Here is a 26,798-nt window from a genome sequence, read left to right as displayed (position 1 = left end):
TGCATTGAAGTCAGTGGAATAACGGACGTCATTTGCACACATTGTATTAAATGACGGACAACTTTTGAGCCAGACGTCAAATAATGATCATGGACGTCTTTTGCAAACAACGGATGTTATCTTTTAGTTGTTTGCCCACAGTTATTCTTTTTTTACCGTCCTTTCATCGTCTTTAGGATTAAATTCAATGGACTTTTCAATTAAAGACACCCAAAGGGCAATCAGTCCACCTGACTTAGATTAATTTACCCACAGCCGTTACTGCACTGACCGGCGGCCAAACCGCAAAATAACAGACGTCATTTTACACAACTATAAACGGACAAGGAAAAACCTTGTGGGAACATAGCCTAATGATCATTATAATTTTTCTTTACGACCGTCATTATCAAACAATTGCCATTATTTTACCTAAAAAAAAGTCATACCTGTAAGCCATGTACTCTTTTCCCATTATGCAGATGTCAATACAGTGTATCTGTCTGGAAGTCATTTACAGGGAGCTCCTTCCTGTCTTCTTCTCACTACCTATGGTTCGTTATTAACCTTGTGAACATACCATAAGGGAGAGTCACATGATTTGGTGTATTTTTTTTTACATACTCACCAGACAACCCTTTTAGGTACCATGAGCAGTGTACTATGCATGTAATATCTCATCAGAATAATATTAATGGTCATCTTATCTGCTTCCCTCCTCTAGCTGCAAATTACTCCTGTGACTTAGGAGTTAAATTCTCATCTAAGAACTTAAAAAATATCCTTACCTGGTCACCACCAAGCAAGAAGGAAGGCATTCGTTACAGTGTAATGTACATAGAGTAAGTTTTACCTTATTTTTCATAACCAGGGTGGGATCTTGTCTCCTGCTTACTCCACGTTTGGGTTACCTATAGAATGTAGAGTTGAAAGGCTTTTATGACACAGCACACTCTATTAGCAGTTACTGCATGTACTTCCAATACAGACATTGATTAGCAATAAAATAGATGACCAGGCATAATACATTGTAGTGCTGATCCACATGGCAATGTATTGTGCCTATTATAGGCTTGGCAGAGTCAAATCAGCTTCCGTAGCTGTGACACTGGAGGACTCTGAAGCTGTGCAATCTGTTTATTTATTATTATTATTGTAGGCTTCCAGTTGTCCTAGTTACCATCAGCTTCGCAGAGCAGCGATGGGGAACATTCTCCCTCTGTTCTTCCCTATAGATGCTGCAATCGCACTGACCGCACCATCTATAGGGTTAACTGCCAGGACCTGAGCCCGCCGCAGATAGAATGAATGCAACTTCTGCGGACTTAACTGTACAATCAATGTACAGTCATGTCCCCAGTCCTGAAGGGTTAAACATATTTTATTTGATAATCTTGTATACTATCATACAAGCAGTTGTAAAAAAATACATAAAAATTACATATCATAATAAAAGCACTACATTTATATTACAAAGCTATAGCTGGTTTGGTTTTCTCACGTTACATACATAGAAGCAGGTTAAGGCAATTAGATTTTTATTCGGATATTAAGTGAAAACTTACGGCCTACGGGCCCAAGAACCCAAAGAGAATAAACAGAAAACCACTCCAGCGCCAACAAAGGAACCTATGAAGTATAATACAGCATAGTAAAATATTATGGAGAGGGAAGGAAGAATGTTTCCATTTAGCCAATTGTTTTTAATACTTAGTGACACTGTCACCCCGTTTTTGCATTATGACTTCTCTACACAGATGTAAAGGGTAAATTTTGCAGTTTTCATACCTTATTTTATGTCATACTTCATAGTGCTTGTTACAGTAAAAAGTGATCTTTTGTCATCTGTGCATTGTGCTACCTGGGAGGGGCTTCATGGCCAAGAGCCACTTATTCCCGCCCACAGGGCTACCGTAGGCCCCGTCCCCTCAGCAGCCATTGGTATGGGCCAACCTAGAGGTGGTGGGGCCTAGACCTTTAGGTTGGCCTGTTCCAATGAGGCCTATGGCATGATGTGGGCGGGGCTAAGTGGCGCTTCGGTCGTGAAGCCCTGCCCAGGTAGCACAGTCCGCGATGATAAAAGATCACTTTTTACTGTAACAAGCACGATGACGTGTGATATAAAATAAGGTATGAAAACTGCTAAATTTACCCTTTACACCTGGGTAGGGAAGTCATAATGCAAAAAGGGGTAACAGTGTCACTTTAAAGGGAGAGAAAAAGTGTGAAACTCCATAGCCAGTGGCGTAGCTATAGGGGTCGCAGCGGTCGCCATGGCGCCCGCACAGCCCCCCTTGCCACTTGTCTCTGAGCATCCCGAGAAGCTGCGGCCGCGCAGCTTCTCGGGATGCACTGATCGCTTTGATGTTCCGCCCGCACAGTGAGCGAGCGGAACATTAAAGCGATCAGAATACAGGAGCAGGACCTATCAGCGTCCTGCTCCTGCATTCCCTCCCACAGGCTGCCGGCACTTCATACCAGCAGCCTATGGGACGCCGGGACGTGACCTCTCCGGCAGGCGTGATGATGTGACATCATCACGCCTGCCGGAAGTCCCGTCCCTGCGGCTCGCAAGATGGAGCCCGAAGAGGAGGAAGAGCTGCTGCCTGCAGCCACACAGCGCGAATTAGGTGAGTATGATGTTTGTATTTTTAGGGGCGCCTCTGGGGGCATTATTAGTTCATGGGGGGCACCTCTGGGGGCATTATTAGTATATGGGGGCACCTCTGGGGGCATTAATAGTACATAGGGGCACCTCTGGGGGCATTATTAGTATATGGGGGCACCTCTGGGGGCATTATTAGTATATGGGGGCTCCTCTGGGGGCATTATTAGTTCACGGGGGCACCTCTGGGGGCATTATTAGTTCATGGGGGCACCTCTAGGGGCATTATTAGTATATGGGGGCACCTCTGGGGGCATTATTAGTATATGGGGGCACCTCTGGGGGTATTATTAGTATATGGGGGCACCTCTGGGGGCATCATTAGCTCATGGGGGCACCTCTGGGGGCATTATTAGTATATGGGGGCACCTCTGGGGGAACCATTAGCTCATAGGGGCACCTCTGGGGGCATTATTAGTACATAGGGGCACCTCTGGGGCATTATTAGTTCACAGGGTCACCTCTGGGGGCATTATTAGTTCATGGGGGCACCTCTGGGGGCATTATTAGTATATGGGGGCCCCTCTGGGGCTTTATTAGCTCATGGGGGCACCTCTGGGTGCATTATTAGCTCATGGGGGCACAGCAGGGAATCCTACATACAGGGGGCACAGCAGGGGATCCTACATACAGGGGGCATCCCACACAGCGCAGTTACTTTGGGAGCCTACAGGAGGGAGAAAGGGAAGGAAGTTGCTAGAAATGTGCGGAGCCTAAATTGTTTGTCTCGCAGGTTCTGAAAAGATGAAACATATCTGGGAGGAATCATCATGGAGGTCTGGGCCGGATGGAGAGGAAAAGGGAAAGTGACGAATCAGATCAAAGAAGACGTCACCTGTGAGTCCCTGTATGACAGTTTTCTTATTTTGTAGAACATCATTTAGTAGGGGCGCCCCGAGGTGACAGCTACTTCATTATCTGTACTCAGAGATATCACTGTGTTATCTGTGCTGTTACATAGGACTGCAGGTGACATCTACATTATCTGTACTCAGAGATATCACTGTGTTATCTGTGGTGTTACATAGGACTGCAGGGGACATATACTACATGATCTGTATTCAGAGATATCACTGTGTTATCTGTGCTGTTACATAGGACTGCAGGTGACTACTACATTATCTGTACTCAGAGGGATATCACTGTGTTATCTGTGCTGTTACATAGGACTGCAGGGGACATATACTACATGATCTGTACTTAGAGATATCACTGTGTTATCTGTGCTGTTACATAGGACTGCAGGTGACTACTACATTATCTGTACTCAGAGGGATATCACTGTGTTATCTGTGGTGTTACATAGGACTGCAGGTGATATCAAGTGACTTCTCCAGGTTGCAGAAGTTCAAACTTCAGCGTGCCCTGCTGACAGTTTATTATGGGAGTGGTAGTTTTGCATCATGTGGCTCTTCAGGTTGCAGCACTACAACCCCCATCGTTTCCAACTGGCAGTTCATGATGAGAGTTGTAGTTTTTCAGCTGGAGAGTCAAAGATTGGAATACAATGATTAGACAATGACACAGTACAGTCCATTAATTATAGGGGGCAGTAGTGCCAGGCCCGCTTCTGCCATGAAGCCGAATGAGCCTTCCGCCTCAGGCGGCAGATTTTGCAGTCCTGCAGGGGGCAGCATTATGTCCCCCCTGCTGTCATTTTTGTTAAGTATCACTTAACAAAATTGACAGCGGCCGCTCACCTGTTCCGTCGCCCGCGCTCTCCGCTGTCTCCACATCCCGTCAGGTCCCGTGTCACCCTGCAGCTGTCATCGAGCTCCAGGCTGTGGTGAGTGCCCGGGGTCGGTGGGGAATGCGCTGGGGTGATCGGGTCGTGCGCACTCACTCACCACAGCCTGGAGGTTCGTAACAGCTGCAGGGTGACGTCGCGGGACCTGACGGGATGTGGAGACAGCGGAGAGCGCGGGCCGGGTGCAGCGTGGGACAGGTGAGCGGCTGGTTGGGGGGGGGGGGGGCGCGATACCGGCCATCACTCAGGGGGCGCGGCCGTCTGAAGTTTGCCTCAGGCGGCAGAGAACCCAGAATCGGCCCTGAGTAGTGCAGTACATGAGGTGGAGGCAGTGGCAGTGCATTAGAACATGGTGGCACATTAGAGTAATTGGATATAACGTTAGATATGACTTTGCCTGATCGGGTGAGATAAGGGGCCCCAAGCTAAAATTTTGCACCAGGGCCCATCAGCCTTTAGTTACGCCTCTGTCCATAGCTATCCATATGGCAAGTAAAATGACCTGTTGTAGGTATGATGGTGTTTCTTTGCTTGTTAAGTTTTCTCTTATTTTGTTCCGTAGATATGGGAAAGACACCTGGAGAGAGAAAGCAGAATGCACAAATATCACTCAGAACTGGTGCGACTTAACCAATGAAACAAGTGACTATTCAGAACAATATTATGGGAAGGTGGTTATGAATAAACAAGACTGTAATCTATCTGAAAGATTTGATCCATGGAAAGACAGTGAGTATGCCCATCTTATCTAAATAAAATGTTGTGGATCAGGCACAGACATATGGGTGCACAGCTACAAGAACAATATGTGGGCACTTTGGTTTCCAAATAATTTAAAGTGATACTGCCCCCCTGTTTTGCTATGTGCAGTTTTCTGTGTGTCTTGTTATCAGAGCAGCCATATCCAGTTTTTTTTATCAGCCCTTTATCAACTTTCTTCAAGAAACAACACAACTTTGGTTTCCAGTTCAGGTGCGGTTTGCAATTAAGCTCCATTCACTTCAATGGAACTAAGCTGCAAAACTAAACCCAAACTGGACAAGAGTTGTGCTGTCTCTGGAAGAAAGTGGCTATGTTTTTCTAACACTGTATAACCCCTTTAAGAAACTAAGAGATCTACAGATGAGGCAAGGGCTGAACATGAACAAGGAAAGCTTTATTAATATGAAAAGGGGCATCTGAAAGAAAATAATCCACATTGATGTAATATGCAAATGAGTTGTAAGCGCCCATTGAGCAGGCCCGATTGGGGCTAATGCCTTTACTGTCTTATATCTGCACCTCCTCCTTGATTGACAGCCTTATTTCTGTCTTAATTCATTTAAAAGAAGTAACGTAAGGCTGAGACAGGGGAGAGGGGTTGTGAAATAACACCACATTCAGGCCGTCCAGTGGACACTTGTGGTAGAGAATACAGCGTGCTGTGTGGTGTTACAGGTAGAGAATACAGTGTGCTGTGTGGTGTTACAGGTAGAGAATACAGTGTGCTGTGTGGTGTTACAGGTAGAGAGTACAGTGTGCTGTGTGGTGTTACAGGTAGAGAATGCAGTGCTGTGTGGTGTTACAGGTAGAGAATACAGCGTGCTGTGTGGTGTTACAGGTAGAGAGTACAGTGTGCTGTGTGGTGTTACAGGTAGAGAATGCAGTGCTGTGTGGTGTTACAGGTAGAGAATACATTGTGCTGTGTGGTGTTACAGGTAGAGAATACAGTGTGTTGTGTGGTGTTACAGGTAGAGAACACAGCATGCTGTGTGACGTTACAGGTAGAGAATACAGTGTGCTGTGTAGTATTACAGGTAGAGAATACAGTGTGCTGTGTGGTGTTTCAGGTAGAGAATACAGTGTGGTGTGCTGTGTGGTGTTACAGGTAGAGCATGCAGTGTGCTGTGTGGTTTTACAGGTAGAGAATACAGTGTGCTGTGTGGTGTTACAGGTAGAGAATACAGTGTGCTGTGTGGTGTTACAGGTAAAGAATACAGTGTGCTGTGTGGTGTTACAGGTAGAGAATACATTGTGCTGTGTGGTGTTATAGGTAGAGAATACAGTGTGTTGTGTGGTGTTACAGGTAGAGAAAACAGCATGCTGTGTGACGTTGCAGGTAGAGAATACAGTGTGCTGTGTGGTGTTACAGGTAGAGAATACAGCGTGTTGTGTGGTGTTACATGTAGAGAAAACAGCGCTGTGAGGTGTTACAGGCAGAGAATACAGCGTGCTGTGTGGTGTTACATGTAGAGAATACAGCGCTGTGAGGTGTTACAGGTAGCGAATACAGTGTGCTGTGTGGTGTTACAGGTAGAGAATACAGTGTGCTGTGTGGTGTTACAGGTAGAGAATACAGTGTGCTGGGTGGTGTTACAGGTAGAGAATACAGCGTGCTGTCTGGTGTTACTGGTAGAGAATACAGTGTGCTATGTGGTGTTACAGGTAGAGAATACAGCGTGCTGTGTGGTGTTACAGGTAGAGAATACAGTGTGCTGTGTGGTGTTACAGGTAGAGAATACAGTGTGCTGGGTGGTGTTACAGGTAGAGAATACAGCGTGCTGTCTGGTGTTACTGGTAGAGAATACAGTGTGCTATGTGGTGTTAAAGGTAGAGAATACAGCGTGCTGTGTGGTGTTACAGGTAGAGAATACAGCGTGCTGTGTGGTGTTACAGGTAGAGAATAAAGTGTGCTGTGTTTTGTTACAGGTAGAGAATACAGCGTGCTGTGTGGTGTTACAGGTAGAGGATACAGTGTGCTGTGTGGTGTTACAGGTAGAGGATACAGTGTGCTGTGTGGTGTTACAGGTAGAGAATACAGCGTGCTGTGTGGTGTTACAGGTAGAGAATACAGCGTGCTGTGTGGTGTTAAAGGTAGAGAAAACAGCGTGCTGTGTGGTGTTACAGGTAGAGAATACAGTGCTGTGTGGTGTTACAGGTAGAGAATACAGTGTGCTGTGTGGTGTTACAGGTAGAGAATACAGCGTGCTGTGTGGTGTTACAGGTAGATAATACAGTGTGCTGTGTGGTGTTACAGGTAGAGAATACAGTGTGCTGTGTGGTGTTACAGGTAGAGAATACAGTGTGCTGTGTGGTGTTACAGGTAGAGAATACAGTGTGCTGTGTTTTGTTACAGGCCGCAATTCATTGTCAGTTATTTGCAGCGCCGCACGGATCCTGGCCACAGTGTATACAATGTGTATACGCTCCGTCAGGGATCCCATTGAAAATAAGGCATTGTTCCACCCCGCAAAAAGTACGGCCGTCGTTGCCGATGGCAACAACGGACGTACTTTTACATAGTGTGAACATAGCCTAAATCAGCATTTTCTAGGTATGTTGCTTTTAAAGGTTGCAGTTAAACAGACAGAAATGAAGCGTGGATTTGTTGCTGAATGTGTCACAGTGTCAGCCACTGTCCAGCTGCCTGTGGAGGTACAGTATGAGCCATGGGCAGCTGGACAGTGGCTAATATTTTGACACATTCAGCAACAAATTCACTCTCCATTTTTGTCTGTTATACTGCAATTTTATACCAGGGTAACCCAGGATTGTAGGAGATTAGGAGAGATATTATTTGGGCACTGGTCTATAGGGAGTGGTGGTTATCAACCACTAATTGTAAGTGCCATTTTTCTGCCTGTTATCAGTTCACACTGGGGAACGGTATCGCTCCCGATTAGTGTTTTTCCTTTTTTTTCTACAGAAACTATCCAAAAAGTGTCATATAAAAAAATGAAAACACCTCTATTGATGACACAGCTGAACAGATATTGACTGAAGAATCTGTGTACATTGGCAATATGATCTGTTTTCTCAGGTTTCACTTGCTCTTTAATGCCAAAGATAATAAAGCAAGAAAAAAATTACGCTTGGTTCCTGTAATAATGGAAGCCACGATGCCTGTCTAAACAGCATCTTACTACATCTCATTTACTACGTTTTTTTTGTTTTTTTCTTTTAGCAATACTTGATCCTCCTAATATCAACCTTTTCTTAACCAACACATCAATAATTATAAATCTGACGCATGTTGTGAAAAATCTTGGTAGTATTTATTCTGAATATTTAAAGTATGAAATAGATGTTTCTGGAAATATAAATCCAACTGAGGTAAGTCATTGTTCAAATTCACTGTATAAAATGAATAAATCTAGCAGTTTCATCTACATTCTATATCCTTTTACAGTTTAAGGCCATGTTCACACAACGTAAGTTTCGTACTAATCACGGCCATTGTTGCAACAGCAGTGATTGGTATGGAACTTACGTTGTGCTGCAGGCCGAGGAAATCTCAGCCGTAGTGTATACACATGGTATACACTCCGGCCGGGATCCCTAGCGGCGCCTTAGAAAACTGACATGTTCTGATGCAGGCCCGCACTGATGCACCCGCATCAGAACTCGGCGGTGCAAAAGATTGTCTGGCCAGTACCAGGATTATCTTTTCTGAGACCGTCCGGTCTCATACCAAATGTGAACATGTGAACGTCTACATCCTTTTTGGGCTGTTTGAGGCAAAATAATGGCTGTTATTTGTACAACCACAGACGTCATTATGAAATAATGGTCAAAAAGGCCTTGTGGGAACATATCCTAAGGCTACATTCACATATAACATTTCAGTCAGTCGTTTGGTCAGACTTTTTTAGGCAAAACCAGGAGTGGGTTGAAAATGCAGATGGGCTACAACCACACAACATCTTTTTTTGGATGGCAGTAATTTTTCATCCAAATAATGTCTGTTATTTAACCCCTTTACGTCAGCAATCTGTACATATACGTTCCTGACTTGAGGGGGTTTTATGATGAGAGCGGGATCGCTACAGAAATAGCGATCCCGCTCTCATCTGACTGCAGCACCGGAGGTAATGAGAATCAGCTGCGATCCCGCAGCTGACCCCCATTAACCCCTTAGTGACCGCCGAAACGGCGGTCACTAATGGGCCGGTGCCAACACTGCATTTCATCTCCTCCCATCGTGAATCCACGGTGGGGGGAGATGAAATAAGTAAAATCAGACCCCAGATCAGCCCCCCTAGTGCCCCGATCACTAACCTCCCCTCCCCGCGGCGGCCATCAAATCCAAGATGGCCGCCGCCATCACTGTGAACAGACTAATGTCTGTTCACAGTGATTTAAAGTAAAAATGAATGAAAGCCCCATGCTCTCCGCCACCGGAGGTAGCGGAGAGCATGGGGCAGTCATCGGGAACCCCCCTGTGGAGTCCCGGTACAAGCGATCAGCGGTATATACTATATACCGCTGATCGCTTGTGCCATGTGCCGCCGGCACTTTTTATCCCCTGTCACCATGAATGATTGGTGACGGGATAAAACGTGATGTGCCCCCACCCCCCCAGTCGCCCCCCGTCCCCCAGTCACCCCCCCCCCCCCCTGCCCCATATACTCACCTGATACTGGAGCTCCTTCCTCCTCGACGTCCTGGCTGGTTATGAAGTGCACATGCGCTCCACAACCAGCCAGCTCTGAAAATTTAAAGTGACAGAGACCAATGTATAAAGTACAAAAAGTGACAAACATACAAAAAAATAAAACACACACTTTTTATTATAGTAATAATTGCAGTTTACTCCCAAATTACCCCTAACCCCCGCAGGTTGCCCGTAACCACCCCAGGTTGTCCGTAATCACGTCAGATTGCACGTAACCCCCCAGATTACGCATAACCATTGCCCGTGACCCCTCCAGATTGTCCGTAATCACCCCAGATTGCCTGTAACCACCCCAAATTACATGTACCCACCCCAGATTACCTATAAGCACTTCAGTCTATCCGTAACAATTCTAGATTGTCTGTAACCCCTCCAGGTTGCCCGTAACCACCGCAGGTTGCGCATAACCACCTCAGGTTGCCCGTAATCATGCCAGATTACATGTTACCCCCCAGATTGCACGCAACCACCGCAGGTTGCATCTGACCACTGCACGTCGCCTCTGACCACCACACGTTGCCTCTGACCACCGCACTTCAGCCTCTGACCACCGCACTTCAGCCTCTGACCACCGCACTTCAGCCTCTGACCACCGCACGTTGCCTCTGACCACCGGACGTTGCCTCTGACCACCGCACCTTGCCTCTGACCACCGCACCTTGCCTCTGACCACCGCACCTTGCCTCTGACCACCGCACCTTGCCTCTGACCACCGCACCTTGCCTCTGACCACCCCAAATTGCCAGTGCCCCCCTCCAGATTGCCCGTAACCACGCCAGATTACAGGTACCCACCTCAGATTAACTATTAGCACTTCAGTTTATCCGTAACCACAGCAGGTTGCCTGTAACCACCCCAGATTGTCTGTAACCACCCCAGATTGTCTGTAACCACCCCAGATTGTCCGTAACCACCCCAGATTGTCCGTAACCACCCCAGATTGTCCGTAACCACCCCAGATAGTCCGTAACCACCCCAGATTGTCCGTAACCACCCCAGATTGTCTGTAACCACCCCACGTTGCCCGTAACCACAGCAGGTTGCCTGTAACCACCCTAGATTGTCTGTAACCACAGCAGGTTGTCCGTATCCACCCCACGTTGCCTGTAACCACCCCAGGTTGCCTGTAACCACCCCAGGTTGCCTGTAACCACCCCAGATTGTCTGAAACCACCCCAGATTGTCCATAACCACCCCAGATTGTCCGTAACCACTCCACGTTGCCTCTAACCACAGCAGGTTGCCTGTAACCACCCCAGATTGTCTGTAACCACAGCAGGTTGTCTGTATCCACCCCACGTTGCCCCTAACCACCCCAGGTTGCCTGTAACCACCCCAGGTTGCCTGTAACCACCCCAGGTTGCCTGTAACCACCCCAGGTTGCCTGCAACCACCCCAGGTTGCCGTAACCACAGCAGGTTGCCCGTGACCACCCCATGTTGACCGTATCCACCCCAGATTACCCGAAACCACCCCAGAATACTCGTAACCACCCCAGATTACCCTTAAACACCTCAGACTGCCCGTAACCACCTCCAGATTACCCGGAACCACCCCAGACTGTCAGTAACCACCTCACATTACCTGTAATCTAATTTTTTTTATTTTATTTTAGTAACTGCGCTATTCTAATAACTATTACTAGCTGCGCTTTTGCTCCAGCAAATCGGCGCTCCTTCCCTTCTGAGCCCTGCTGTGTGCCCATACAGTCGTTTATGCCCACATATGGGGTACCGTTGTACTCAGGAGAACCTGCGTTACAGATTTTGGGGTACATTTTTTCTCCTGTTTCTTGTGAAATTTAGAAATTTCAAACTAAAGGAACATATTATTGGAAAAATTCGAGTTTTTCATTTTTACTGTCTACTTTTGAATACTTTCCTCTAATACCTGTGGGGTCAAAATGCTCACCACACCCCAAAATGAATTCTTTGAGGGGTGCACTTTCCAAAATGGGGTGACTTATGGCGAGATTTTACTCCGCTGGCACTACAGGGGCTCTGCAAACACACCTAGCGCTCAGAAACTTCTTCAGCAAAATCTGCATTGAAAAAGCTAATTGGCGCTCCTTTCCTTCTGAGCCCTGCTGTGTGCCCATGCAGTGGTTTATGCCCACATATGAGGTACCTTTTTACTCAGGAGAACCTGCGTTACAAATTTTGGGGTACTTTTGTTCTCTTGTTCCTTGTGAAATTGAGAAATTTCAAACTAAACGAACATATTATTGGAAAAATTTGAGTTTTTCATTTTTACTGTCTAATTTTGAATACTTTTCTCTAACACCTGTGGGGTCAAAATGCTCATCCTACCCCAAGATGAATTCTTTGAGGGGTGTCCTTTCCAAAAAGGGGTGACTTATGGTTTTTTTTCTCTCTGCTGACACTACAGGGGCTCTGCAAATGCACCTGGCGCTCGGAAACTTCTTCAGCAAAATCTGCAATGGAAAAGCTAATTGGCGCTCCCTTCCTTCTGAGCCCCGCTGTGTGCCCATACAGTGGTTTACGCCCACATATGGGATACCGTAGTACTCAAGAGAACCTGCGTTACAAATTTTGGGGTGCTTTTTCTCTCATTTTCCTTTTGAAAATGAGAAACTTTAATCTAAACGTATATATTATTGGAAAATTTAAATTTTTTTATGGCCTAGTGGTGAATACTTTTCTTCAGCCCCTGTAAGGTTAAAATGCTCATTATACCCCTAGATTAATTCTGTGTAGTTTCCAAAATGGGGTCACTTTTGGGGGTTTCCAGTATACAAACCTCCTAAATCAACTTAAAAAAAGAACTGGTCCCTAAAAAAATCAGTTTTGGAAACTTTCACGAAAATGTGGTAATTTGCTGATAAATTTCTAAGCTCCGTAACACCCTAAAAAAGTAAAATATGTTTATGAAATGAAGCCAGAATAAAGAGGACATATCGGTAATGTAACTAATTTATGTGATACAACTTTCTTTTTTTAGAAGCAGAGAATTTCAAAGTTCATAAAATGCTAATTTTTTTAATTTTTCATGATATTTTGATGTTTTTCACAAAAAACACACAAAGTAGTGACCAAATTTTGCCACTAATATAAAGTGCCATATGTGACGAAAAAACTGTCTCAGAATCGCTAGCATACGTTAAAGCATCACTGAGCTATAAGCGCATAAAGTGAGACAGGTCAGATTTTGAAAAATGATCCTGGTCTTTTAGGTGCAAATAGGCTTGGTCTTAAAGGGGTTAAAAAACAAAAGCATATAATGGCTGTTGTTATGAAATAACGTTATGTGAGTGCAAAATTACAGCCATTCAAAAGTGGCTGTCAAATGGCCAAAGAAGACGTAGTGTGGTCGTGGGCAAAATTTATTAATTTTTACAGATGAAGGCTATGTTATATAGATGGCTGCTAATAATGATCATGATTAACAAGACAGCTGCCTTCCTTTGATATGTTCCCAAAGTGGGAACATAGCCATAGCATGTTTTCCATGTGCTTTTTCTGTAGAAACAAAAACATTGTGGCAATTTACTGTAATGGCCCTATTCCACGGCTCGTCATTGAGGAGCAAACGAGCGCTGTCAGCGCTTGTTTGCTCCTCGTTCCCCGCTCGCTGCTGCCGATAATCAACGCCGCTGCTGCGAACGTGTGAGTGCGGGAGGGGCGGCGGGAACTGCGGGGGGGGCTGCCCGGGTGATCGCTGATCGTCCGGGCAGCCCATAGGATATAGCAGCGTCTGCTGCCGACGCTCCTATTCAACGGAGTGACGGCAGCAGATCGCTGCTATATCAGTCGCTTCTTTTTCAACATGTTGAAAAACAAGCGACTGCAATGATTAGCCGACGTGAACGAGAATACGGCCGATAATCGTTCCGTGGAATAGGGCCTTAAGCCTCAAGCAGTGTTTAACCACACAGCACCCTAGCAGTTAAATACCTCCTTCTCCGACTTAGAAAAACAATATATATAAAGCTTGTTTGCCCCCTTTCAGTTGTTGTGTTCATTCCAGCCTATTTGGGCCCTTAGTGACCAGGTAATTTTTTTTGTTTTTGGTTTTCATGTACATAGTCTTATGAAGGATTCTTTTTTCTTTTCAATGGTACTATTTTGTGCATATAACTTATTGTTTAACTTTTATTTACTCTTATTAAGAAAATTTTTGCATATTAAGTTTACACTGTGGTAAAAATAACATAATACTTGTTCTCTACGATTACAATGATACCAAGTTTGTATATATATTTTTTTAATTTAGTATTACTTCTTTAGCACAAGAGAAAAAAAACCCTAAGAAAAAAAAAGAAAGACTGAGTTTTTGCAGGAAAATGTATAGTTTTAATTTTAATTATATATTACTTTCTGATCACATTTTTTGGGAAGGAGAGATGGATTGACAAAATTTTGCAATTCTGGCATTGTTTTTTAAATATTTTTTACAGCATTCACCATAATGTACAAATAATGTTATAATTTTACAGCTATGAATGTTGCAAACATCTATCATTTTGATTTTATGTTTGTTTTTATGTAACAATTCAGTTTCCAAGCACAGGGAATAAATGTAGGTTTATTATTTGGGGAATTGGGTGAGGGAATTTTTTATTATATTTTATTGAACACTTTATTTTTTCACTAGTTATACTAGTGCACTTTCATCGCTGATACAATACACTGCACTACCACTGTAGTGCAAAGTATTGAGCTTTTCAGCATTATGCTGGCAGGCAATCTATACACCCATACCTATGGCATGGCTTTATAGAAGCATATCCATGGCGAGGTCTGATTTGACTGTGGCTTGTAATGTGTTAAACTACACATGGCAGAGTTGTCTCCACTCTGGGTAGTTACAGCAGGAGTCTAACTGTCAGTATGCTGAAGCATAACCTTATTCTGAACCTAGTGTACAAAGGCCTATGGGTCAGAATGAGGCCCCTGAATTGTCAAAGTATTAAATGGAAACAAATATATAATTAAAAGTGTCATTTTTAATTTTCATCTAGAAACCGTACTTTGAGATAAAAAATGTAACTCCACAAACAACATACTGTGTATCTGCAAGGGTGGTATGCTTCAAGTCTAGTGTCTTTTCAAACCAAACATGTATAACAACAAAAACAGGTAAGGTGCTGAAATAATACAAAATGTTTAATCTCCTCCCCTGGAGGGGTTGTCGTCTTAAAACATCCTCTGTTCAAGTGCCTTATTACAACATGTGGTGTACATTTTAGAGATTGAGATCTCCATTAGCGATGAGCAAACTTTTCAAAAGTTTGGTTCAGCAGGTAGTTTCGCCAAGCTTTAAAGTAAAGTTTGTTTTAGTCCTAACCAAACTTTTAACAAACCACACTAAAAGAGCTAAAGGATTGCAGACATTTGTCTATACTTATCTATCCATGCTCCTCCAGTGTCTTTTTTCTCCGGTGTCCCCTGCAACCCCTAAAATCATGTTCAGCCAATCACTGACTGAGACAGGGCAGCGCCTTGTCCAGTGATTTGCTAAGCGGACTGCTTAGCCAATCAGTGTCCTATCTCAGCTCTCAGCCAATGATTGCCTGAACAGGACTTGGCGGCTGCAAAGGACACCCAGGGAGGGACACCAGGGAGCACAGACAGGTGAGAAAAACTTTTCTGTTTTTTTAGAGGTGCAGCCGCCATCTTTCCGGACTTTTTGCAAAAAGTTTGTTTCAGTGTAAAGTTCGAACAAATCTCAGTTCAGGAGTTTTGTTGGCTCATCTCTAGTCTCCATCTTGGGACTCTTCTCAATTAACCAGGGGCGTAGCTAGGATTCATGGGGCCCCATAGCAAGAAATTGTACAGGCCCCCCTCGGATGCACATACTCACCTGACCAAGCGCATCTACGTGACATTTGTTCACCCAGATCTCCGGCGCAAGAATGACGGGCACCAGGGAGCTGGGAGAACGGACGCTGGTGAACTGTCCTGGGTCAGGCATGTGCATGGGTGGTGAGGCCTCTTGCAGCTGGAGGTGCAATGCAGCCTCCAGCCACAAGAGAGACTGACAGCACAGGAAGCTCTGTCAGTGGTGGCAGATATGGGCAGTGTTGGACTAGAGTATACAGGGCCCACCAGAGGAATTACTGCTGATGGACCACCTTCCTTCTGTAAAACGCATGAAACAAGGTGGTTTGGTGCACTGGGGCTGGTGCTATTGCCCTCAGTGTACTAGCCCCTTCTAATGAATAGTGAGGCAATGGTCTGCAATGACGTCACTCCAGTGCTCAGCTATACAGGGTGTCAGATGAACCTCATAAAAGTGGGGCGAGCGGGGCAGATCGGTCTGCTGATCAGTACCCCCACCGTGTACCAAGCCACCTCATATGGCCATAAAAGAAAGTCAAGATTTCCTGAAAATTGGGACACTGAGACTAAAGGTAAAAAAATGACCTTTATCCTCAGCATCCCGGCTCCATGGGAACATAAGAGCAAGTTAGAAGACTAGAGTTTCTCCTTAATATCTCAGTAAAACAGTAAGAGGACGGACAAGGTAAAGTGTTTTCCTGCAGCCTCCTGATAGCACTGATGCACATGTCAGTGATAGAAGTGTAAGAACATGGGAGTCACTAACATCAAAGGCTGCTGAAATACATAAACCACCGCACCATGCTCCCTAAGGAAATGTACTGACACATTCATACCTCATACATGTATACACAACACGTATACTGCACACAAATATACACATGACTACTACACACACACATATACACAACACATATACTGCACACAGATATACACATGACTACTACACACACACATATACACAACTTTTATACTGCACACACATATACACATGACTACTACACGCACACATATACACAACATGTATACTGCACACACATATACACATGACTACTACAAACACATATACACAACATGTATACTGCACACACATATACACATGCCATTTCCACTGCACACATTTATACATAAGCTGGATAGCACACACTCATGTATGCATAACTGGATACTGCACACACATATACACAACATGAATACTACACACTTATATACACATGATAACAAGATACTACACACATATACACATGCCACGCATATGGCACACATATATACTAACATACTGCACACACACACACACACACGCTGCATACACAATAAACACCTATTATACAACATCACATACAAACTGAACAGGCATCACATGCACACACACACACTTAGGGCCCTATTCCACCCGACGATTATCGTTCGCATAATCGTTAACGATTAACAATCTCAAACGACCGCTATTGCGAAAGGCCTGAAAACGGTCACTCATTTCCATGGAACGATAATCGTTACTTATGATCGTATTTGCGATCGTTTTCTCTTCGCTATTTCTTCGCTATTGCGTTCGTATCTATTGTGAACGACCGAACAACGTCTTATTAAATGTGAACAATTTGCGAACGTTTTGCAAACGAGCAACGATACAAATAGGTCTAGGTCTTATAAAGCGATTAACGATTTCTCGTTCGGTCAAATCATTAACTGCATTTTAACCGAATGATTATCGATTAGATTCGAACGATTTAACGATAATCTGAACGATAATCGTCCGGTGGAATAGGGCCCTTACCTACACAAATGCTGTGCTAGTTTAGACATAGCTTCAGTCCAGGAGAGCAGCAGCCAAGCTATACACATATGCAGAGTACAGCTGGAGGGGTGAGCAGGGGACAGGGCTGGAAGTTTCCTGCTTCTCTCCCTGCTCAGCAGGGTCGGGCACACATCACAAGACCAGAGGCCCCGACTGCTGGAGACAAGCAGAGAGCCGCACAGGCAGGAGAGGAGGGGGAGGAGTCTGTGTGAAGTCACATGTGCCGGAAGGAAAGGGGAAGCAGTGCAGAGGAATTACAGCCGCTCCGCTCTGCAGGGGACCCTGGCAGGTGGGCGGGACCTCTCTCTTAGCAGAGGTAATTACATTAGGAGGTGAGGCCCATCAGAGGATCCTCCCTGGCTCATCCCGACACAGGATGTGGGTGCTGTGAGACTTAGCTACCATGGTGGCAGGCCCGGGCCCCCAGGGGACAGGGGCCCCATAGCAACTGCATTCCCTGCCTCCATGGTAGCTACGTCACTGCAATTAACCAGAAAGGAGAACTTTTTTATAAGAGACCCCAATGGTCTGTTCAGGCATTACATGTACAGCCATTTATTTAATTCCCCTGAAGAACCTTCCCTGGCAGATACAGAGGATCCATTCAATATTAGATTGTCTTTATTTGACATCCCCTTAAAAAAGGACTAGAGATCCCCCAGAGCAGCCCCTTTGGATTTCTTTCTTGGAACAGCAGCTGAACCTATGTCCTTAATGCACTTTAGGCCTATACAGTTGTTTCTTTCTGTCATTCAGTGCTGTAGTTAAAAAAAGTTTTATTTATATATATATATATATATATATATATATATATATATATATATATATATATATATATATTGCATCTGTATTTTTTTAATTATAATTGATGGAGTAATTTGATGTATATGTATCATTCGAACATACACCTGAATGGCATACTTTATAACATTACTGTTATTTCAACTTACTTTTTACATAACCTAATATATGCCAAAAATTACTGATCACACTAGCTCTCAATCCTGAGACCCACTGCAATCCCAGGATACAGTCAGGGGTGAGTGTATGGCAGTCACTCTCCAGCTGTCAATCCAATTTGACTTGTTTGCTCCATTAGAGTCTGTGGAGTGAACAAGCCAGATCTCCCTGCTGACCACGTGTGTAGCACACTGCTGTGCACTCCCCCCAGCTGTGCCCCAGGATCGCTAGTGAGACCTAGTGCAATCAGTAATTTTTTACATTTCTGGGTACATGTCAAAAGTTACTTGAGATGACAGCACTCTGACCAACAAGACTCTGAGGCTTGATTTACACTAGCCTAAATAATGTTGTATCCAAATTACTGCTGCAAGTACCAGATCATCCACAGGTCTGATAACCTGAACTTAGGCAAGTGTGAATCCAGTCTCAGAGTAGGTTACATTAAATGTGGAGCTTATTGTCAAATGAATAAAGCCTCAGGCTCGGTTCACACGTTGTAAGAGTGCGGCTGTATGTGCGGCTGTAATTGTGCGGCGGTATTTTTGATGGTTCGTGTGTATGCTGGGAAGTATAGGATATGCGGCTGCACAGTGCACACTATCTCTGAATCTACGGCCCTATCGTAAACGGACCCGTAAAAAATGAACAAGACCATTGTTTGCGGCTGGACATGCGGCCGTGGATTGACAGGCGGTCCGTACGGAGTACTTCAAAAATAGCCGGCAATGATGCCGAATGCCGATGCCTCTAATAGTTAATATATTAAATTAATCAAAGACATTTTATTTGTAATCAAGACACTTTCGTTGATCAATAATTTATTTCTAACGAATCCATCATTTTGCAATTAAATATACTGTTAAAAAAAATAGATATATAAATAAATGTATATTTATCTATATATTTATTTTTTGACAGTATATTGAATTGCACAATGATGGATTCGTTAGAATTAAATTATTGACCAACGAAACTGAATTTATTTCCAAGAAAATGTGTTTTATTCATTAAATATTAATTAGTACAGGAAGCTCTATAAGCCGTGAATTCATATGCCGGCAATAGAGCATTCTGTACTAATCATCACTTTACTTTAATGAAAACATCAAATGTTTCTTCTAATTATGTTATGACAATAATATTATTAGAAGAAACATTTAGAATTATATGTGCGCTCAGCTGATTGGCTGTTCGGCTGAGCGCACATATAATAAGCCGGTCCGCAGCACAGTGACTTCATTGTGCTGCGGACCAGCGAAGAGGACACATCGGGGTGAGTATAGAGCTCTCCCCACCCCCTCCCTGGCACTGCACCCCTCCCAGCAAGGAAGGGGGGGTCAGTTAACCCCTTCCTTGCTGGGATGGGTGCAGTCTGACATCAGTCTGGCCCCCCGGGGGTTAAGGGGGATGCAATACATCCTCCCTTAACCCCTTGGGGGTCAGACTGTAAGCAGCGATCTGTAAAGATGCTGCATACTGTAAGGAGCACAACACCGCTCACAATGATGGGTGTTGTGCTCCTGTTTGTGTTTTTTTTTGTGTGTTTCTCCCTTTTTGTTTTTCAGATATCGGTATCCTGGGGATTACGTCGGATTCCATGGACTACGTCGATGACCAGCGGTTGTTCTTTGAATTTTTTAAATAAAATGGTCAATGAGGGGTGTGGGGGTGTTTTTATTTGAATAAAAAAATTTTTAAACTTGTGTCTTGTCTTTATTTCTTTACTTTTTAGACTTAGTAGTGGAAGCCGTCTAATAGACGGAATCCATTACTAAGTTGGGGCCTAGTGTTAGCCGGTATAAAATGGCTAACACTAACCCCCTATTATTACCCCAGTACCCAATGCCACCAGGGGTACTGGGAAGAGCCGGGTGCCAGTGGTCCCGGAGCGTCAAAATTGGCGCTCCTGGACCGGGCGGCAGCAGGCTGGTAAGATTTAGGCTGGGGAGGGCCTAAACCAATGGCTCTTCCCACCCTGGTGTTACCAGGCTGCTGTCGTTTGGTTTTTAACCCGGCTGGTTATAAAAATAGGGGGGACCCTATGCGTTTTTTTTTAATTAATTATTTATTTATTTAAAAAAAAAAAACGCATAGGGTCCCCCCTATTTTTATAACCAGCCGGGTTAAAAACCAAACGACAGCAGCCTGGTAACACCAGGGTGGGAAGAGCCATTGGTTTAGGCCCTCCCCAGCCTAAATATTACCAGCCTGCTGCCGCCCGGTCCAGGAGCGCCAATTTTGACGCTCTGGGACCACTGGCACCCGACTCTTCCCAGTACCCCTGGTGGCATTGGGTACTGGGGTAATAATAGGGGGTTAGTGTTAGCCATTTTATACCGGCTAACACTAGGCCCCAACTTAGTAATGGATTCCGTCTATTAGACGGCTTCCACTACTAAGTCTAAAAAGTAAAGAAATAAAGACAAGACACAAGTTTAAAAAATTTTTTATTCAAATAAAAACACCCCCACACCCCTCATTGACCATTTTATTTAAAAAATTCAAAGAACAACCGCTGGTCATCGACGTAGTCCATGGAATCCGACGTAATCCCCAGGATACCGATATCTGAAAAACAAAAAGGGAGAAACACACAAAAAAAACACAAACAGGAGCACAACACCCATCATTGTGAGCGGTGTTGTGCTCCTTACAGTATGCAGCATCTTTACAGATTGCTGCTTACAGTCTGACCCCCAAGGGGTTAAGGGAGGATGTATTGCATCCCCCTTAACCCCCGGGGGGCCAGACTGATGTCAGACTGCACCCATCCCAGCAAGGAAGGGGTTAACTGACCCCCCTTCCTTGCTGGGAGGGGTGCAGTGCTGGGGAGGGGGTGGGGAGAGCTCTATACTCACCCCGATGTGTCCTCTTCGCTGGTCCGCAGCACAATGAAGTCACTGTACTGCGGACCGGCTCATTATATGTGCGCTGAGCCGATCAGCCAATCAGCTGAGCGCACATATAATTCTAAATGTTTCTTCTAATAATGTTATTGTCACAACATAATTGGAAGAAACATTTGATGTTTTGAGTAAAGTAAAGTGATGATTAGTACAGAATGCTCTATTGCCGGGAATATGAATTACCGGCTTATAGAGCTTCCTGTACTAATTAATATTTAATTAAGAAAACACATTTTCGTTTAAATAAATACAGTTTCTTTGTTCAATAATTTAATTCTAACGAATCCATCATTGTGCAATTCAATATACTGTCAAAAAATAAATATATATATAAATATACATTTATTTATATATATATTTATTTTAACAGTATATTTAATTGCAAAATGATGGAATCGTTTACATTTAATTATTGAACAATAAAAGGGACTTTATTAGACAGAAAATGTGTTTTATTAATTCAATATATTAACCATGAGACACATCGGCTATAGTGCAGAGGATCGCAAACCCCGGTAATAGCGATTCATGTAAACTGTGTTCCCTGCTTTCCCAGATGCATCCAGAGGTGTTTCCATCACTTTCTTAACATTTTATTTGTTATTTTTAGTTGAACCAGATTTCCAAGTAAATGACCGTATGTTTTGAGCCGCATGTCTATTTTTTCCCACGGCAGTAGTTTCACCCGCACATTTACAGCCGCATAAAAAATACAGCCGCACAGTTACAGCGTGTGAATCCAGCCTCAAAGTGTACTGTACCTGTCACAAAATTATTTTTTTACAAAATCAACAGGGGTTGTAATCACAAGCAATTTTGCAATATACATCGTTAGGCTATGTTTACACTACGTAAAAGTACGGCCGTACTTTTACCGCTGTGGAACAATGCCTGTTGTTCTATGGGATCCCGGCCGGAGCGTACACACATTGTACACGCTCCGGCCGGGATCCCATACGCCGCAGTGAATTCCAGCCGCAGAAAGACCTGTCAGTTCACACAGTAAAGCGAGCGGCTCCGGCCGCTTGCTTCACTGTGTGATATGGCAAGCTCTGTTGCGGCCCCGCGCTGATGCACCTGCATCAGAGCTCCGCGGCGGAAAGATCATCCGGCCGGTACTTAAAGTGACACTGTCACCCCCTTTGTTCATTTTGACATCTCTACACAGGTGTAAAGGGTAAATTTAGTGTTTTTCATACCTTATTTCATATCATATGTCATGGTGCTTGTTCAAGTAAAAAGTGTCCTTTTATCATCTGCAGATTGTATTAAGTGGGCGTGGCCTCGCGGGACTAGCGCCACATAACCCCGCCCACAACGGCACAATTGGCCCCGCCCCCTCGCCGGCCATTGGAACAGGCTGGCCGAAAGGTCTAGACTCCACCCCCTTTACGTTGGACAACCAATGGGCGTCAAGGGGCGGGGCCAACCGTGCCGTTGTGGGCGGGGTTATGTGGCGCTAGTGCCGCGAGGCCACGCCCACTTAATACAATCTGCAGTTGATAAAAGTACACTTTTTACTTGAACAAGCACCATGACGTATGATATGAAATAAGATATGAAAAACACTAAATTTACCCTTTACACCTGTGTAGAGATGTCAGAATGCACTAAGGGGGTGACAGTGTCACTTTAAGTACCGACTGAGATGATCCGGCCAGAGACCGGCCGTTCCGTGACCCGGTCGGGGTCACGGAACGGCCGGTCTCTTACGTAGTGTGAACATAGCCTTATACTGTATGTATGGACAAACTGCAGTCCATGCTGATATTTGTCTTTTTTCTGTTCAAAAAAAGGAACCAAACACAGGAAAGATACCTGCATCCTGCAGGTTGAATATCAACTGAGGACAATTAACTTATTAATAGACAATAGACTTATTATATTATGAACTTTTACTAATTATAATATCAGCTCTGCAGCTTACCAGGAGACAATGCTGACCATATAATGCAAGCACCCCCAGGATTCTCTGCTGCTGAATGTGGACAAGCAGTAACTGTATACATGCGCAGTGAAGGGAGACACCTAGTGGCCATACTTATAACATTGATTTAAACAGAGAAAACTAAAATAAAAAGACTATATAGAGTATAGTAGAGTATATCACAACCCCTGTTGATGTCTTTAAAAAAAAGTTTGTGGCTTTAAGCATTTAATCTGAAAATCTATCTGGTATAAATACCTTTGCATAGTTGGATAGTTTTACTTCTTTTTGTGGGTTGACATCAGGTAACTTGCAGTTTGTATGTTTTTTTGCTACAGATCAGACTTCTGAAGAGAGAATAAAGATAATTCTATACATTTTAGCAGTCATACTGCTTCTCTTTACAGTTTTTGCTACGGGATACGGTGTCCTTAAATATATTTATGTTGGCAACCACCAGAAACCACAAATTCTGGTAAGTGTTGTAAGACTATAGCTACTATATCGATAACTGTACTATATACTATAAATATAGTTATATTATAGTCTATGTTCAATATTCAGGGTTTTGTTTTTTTGTTTTTGCAAAAACAACCCGATAGCAGTAATCATCCACGTTTGTGCTCTGTTGTAAAATAAAAAATCATAATATATTAAAGATATGATTATGAGAATTATTATTTTTTTATGGTTCCAGAAAGTTATATAGATTTTTAACTTACTTCTGATAAAAATCTCCAGTCCTTCAGTACTTGTCAGCTGCTGTATGTCTTGCAGGAAGTGGTGTATTCTTTCCAGTCTATCAAACTGCTCTCTGCTGCCACCTCTATCCACTTCAGGAACTGTCCAGAGCAAGAGAGGTTTTCTATGGGGATTTGCTACTGTGCTGGACAGAGGTGGCAGCAGGGAGCACTGTGTCAGACTGGAAAGAATACACTGCTTCCTGCAGTACATACAGCAGTTGATAAGTACTGGAAGATTTTTAGATAGAAGCTAATCACAAATCTTTATAACTTTCCGACACCAGGTGATTTGAAAGAATTTTTTTTGCCGTAGTTTCCCTTTTAATATTAGAGTTGCTGGAATGCTCTGATAGTAGAAGTCCAGAACAAGTGCCTCCTTCATCTCCCAGTTATATCCATAGTGCAGTGACCCAGGGGGCCAGATATTATGAGGCTGGGTGAGGTGTTGCAGGACCAAACGAGGCACTTGTCACTGTGGCCAGGAGTGGTATGCACCCTCCCCTGGATACACTGACACACGGCTTCTTGGTTTGCAGGACAGGTGTGTTGCAGTAAGAAATACATAGAGCGGATAACTTAAAACCAGGTAAAGTCTTTACTGAAAATCTTAAGAGTTCATGGTCCGGTTGATTCCATTGTTCGCCAAAGAAGTGACATGTCACTTCTTTGGGTGGACGGCAGAATCCGCCTGACCATAGAATGGAGTCTATGGGATGGGCGGATAGTCAAGCAGAAGCACGCATGGAATTGGTGGCAAGTAGAGATGAGCGAACCTCGAGCATGCTCGAGTCCATCCGAACCCGATTGTTCTGCATTGGATTAGCGGTGGCTGCTGAAGTTGGATAAAGCCCTAAGGCAATGTAGAAAACATGGATATAATCTTTGGCTGTATCTATGTTTTCTAGACAACCTTAGAGCTTTATCCAACTTCAGCAGCCCCCGCTTATCAAATGCCGAACGATCGGATTCGGATGGACTCGAGCATGCTCGAGGTTCGCTCATCTCTAGTGGCAAGTTATCCGCGTGATTTCTTCAGTGTGCAAGGGCCCTTACAGAAAAGCAGTGGACACTCGCTCTGGGACACTACAATAGGCTCAAACATATGCAAAAGAGCTGTCTAGGGCGCATAACCTCTTTAACGTTACTATTCGGTAAACTTAATGAAATATATTAGGAAGAAAAAGGCCTTTGTAAAAAAAAAATATGTAAATTGTCCATTGCTTCTGTTCTGTTTCAGAATATAACATCCAGCAATAATAACAATTTTGTCTTAGTCGATGCACATAATATAACAATAAACGTCATCACAATCGAGTCCAGGAAGTCAAATGAGCAAAGTACCACGATGCCTCAAAAGGAAAACAAACCACAGGTCGAAAAAGACCAATACTTCACAGATGATGGGTGTGATGCCAGTCATGGCTCTGGAGTTACAGATAATGGGTGCCATGCCAGTCACGGCTCTGGAGTTACAGATGATGGGTGCCATGCCAGTCATGGCTCTGGAGTTACAGATGATGGGTATAATGCCAGTCATGGCTCTGGAGTTACAGATGATGGGTATGATGCCAGTCATGGATCTGGAGTTACACATGATGATGACCATGGCTATGTCAGTCTTCTGGAAGAGATGCCAGCTACTAAGCCACCACTCTCACCATACGACATGCCACAAACTCTTCTAGAAATACCTGGTAGACCATCAATGGCATCACCAGTTATTATAAACAAGGAGGGAGATTTATATGGGCGTATCAAATGCAATTCAGATAGTGTACCCATCCAAAAGAAGAATATAGTAGAAGCTTGTCAACAGGCAGAAGACACATTTACATACCTCCCAAAAAATGATCAACATTTACCCCAACTGGACGTATTAAATCATGAACCATATGAAGATTTTTCTATAGGACAAGAAGCAGATAAGTATGATGGGAAGGATGGCGCAGAGTTTAGTGAATGTGATACTCTCTTTGTAGATTGGAGTCCTACCAGCCATCAGCTCTATATACCAAACTTCCTGAACAAAAGAGTAGATGAAGCCGGCACTGAAGAGTGTCGGGAAGAGGAGGGACTTTTATCTAATCTATACAAACCCATTCAAATAGAAAAAGAAACTTCTGAAGAACTGGCTTTCCTAGAGCAAAGGTGGGAGCTCCATGTAAAAATGCAGGAATAAAGAAACTTTAACCCCTTAAGAACAGAGCTGATTTTTGTTTTTGCACTTTGTTTTTACCTGCTTGTATTTAAAAGGCCATAGCACTTTCAATTTTTCATCTACATACAGGGTCTTATTTTTTGCAACATCAATTGTACTTTGTAAAGACACACTTAAAGAAGCAGTTCACTTTTTTTTTTGGGGGCCCCCCCGGTAGCCTGTGGCATGTATACTTACAGAAGATGATCGATGTCCCGCGGCTTAGCTCCGATCCCGTCCCGTGGTGCCGTACAAATCCGGCGCGCGCTCACTTCCGCCGGCGCTGTGACTCCTCTTCTCGGCCTTGTAATTTGAACGCCGGAAGTCACACGCTTCCATAGAGAATGCATGGAAGCGAGTGACTTCCGGCGTATAATGACAGGACAGAGAAGAGGACTGACAGCAGCCGGCGGAAGTGAGCGCGCGCCGGATTTGAACGGCACCGTGGGATGGGACCGGAGCTACGCCGCGGGACACCGATCATCTTCTGTAAGTATACATGCCACAGGCTACCGGGGGGACCCAAAAAAAAAAAAAAGTGAACTGCTTCTTTAACTCTTCAGTAAAATATGTTGCAAAGCCAAAATAAATTATAAGCGCTGTGAAATAACCCCTTTAACCCCTTAAGGACAGAGCTG

The 26,798-nt window shown here is 44.0% G+C and overlaps 1 protein-coding gene across 2 annotated transcripts in view; it reads left to right on the top strand.

Moving 5' to 3' along the window:
* LOC138794833 (interleukin-20 receptor subunit alpha-like) overlaps window positions 1-26,164 on the top strand; it is a 39,163-nt gene extending 12,999 nt beyond the window's left edge. Inside the window, exons 2-7 of one of the 2 annotated variants that reach the window (XM_069973733.1) lie at window positions 704-821; window positions 4,954-5,120; window positions 8,335-8,483; window positions 14,807-14,924; window positions 23,559-23,695; window positions 25,201-26,164. In XM_069973733.1, coding sequence (XP_069829834.1) covers window positions 704-821; window positions 4,954-5,120; window positions 8,335-8,483; window positions 14,807-14,924; window positions 23,559-23,695; window positions 25,201-26,142 — 1,631 coding nt within the window. In that variant the 3' untranslated portion in view covers window positions 26,143-26,164. Of the gene's footprint in view, window positions 1-703; window positions 822-3,392; window positions 3,482-4,953; window positions 5,121-8,334; window positions 8,484-14,806; window positions 14,925-23,558; window positions 23,696-25,200 lie in introns of those variants that run through there. The other variant, XM_069973735.1, reaches the window with a different exon arrangement.
* The last annotated feature ends 634 nt before the right edge of the window (window positions 26,165-26,798 follow it).

Source organism: Dendropsophus ebraccatus, chromosome 6 (assembly GCF_027789765.1).
Source record: "Dendropsophus ebraccatus isolate aDenEbr1 chromosome 6, aDenEbr1.pat, whole genome shotgun sequence".
NCBI lineage: Eukaryota > Metazoa > Chordata > Amphibia > Anura > Hylidae > Dendropsophus > Dendropsophus ebraccatus.
The sequence above is the reverse complement of the archived record's forward strand: the minus strand, read 5'-3'. Positions and strand labels throughout refer to the sequence as shown.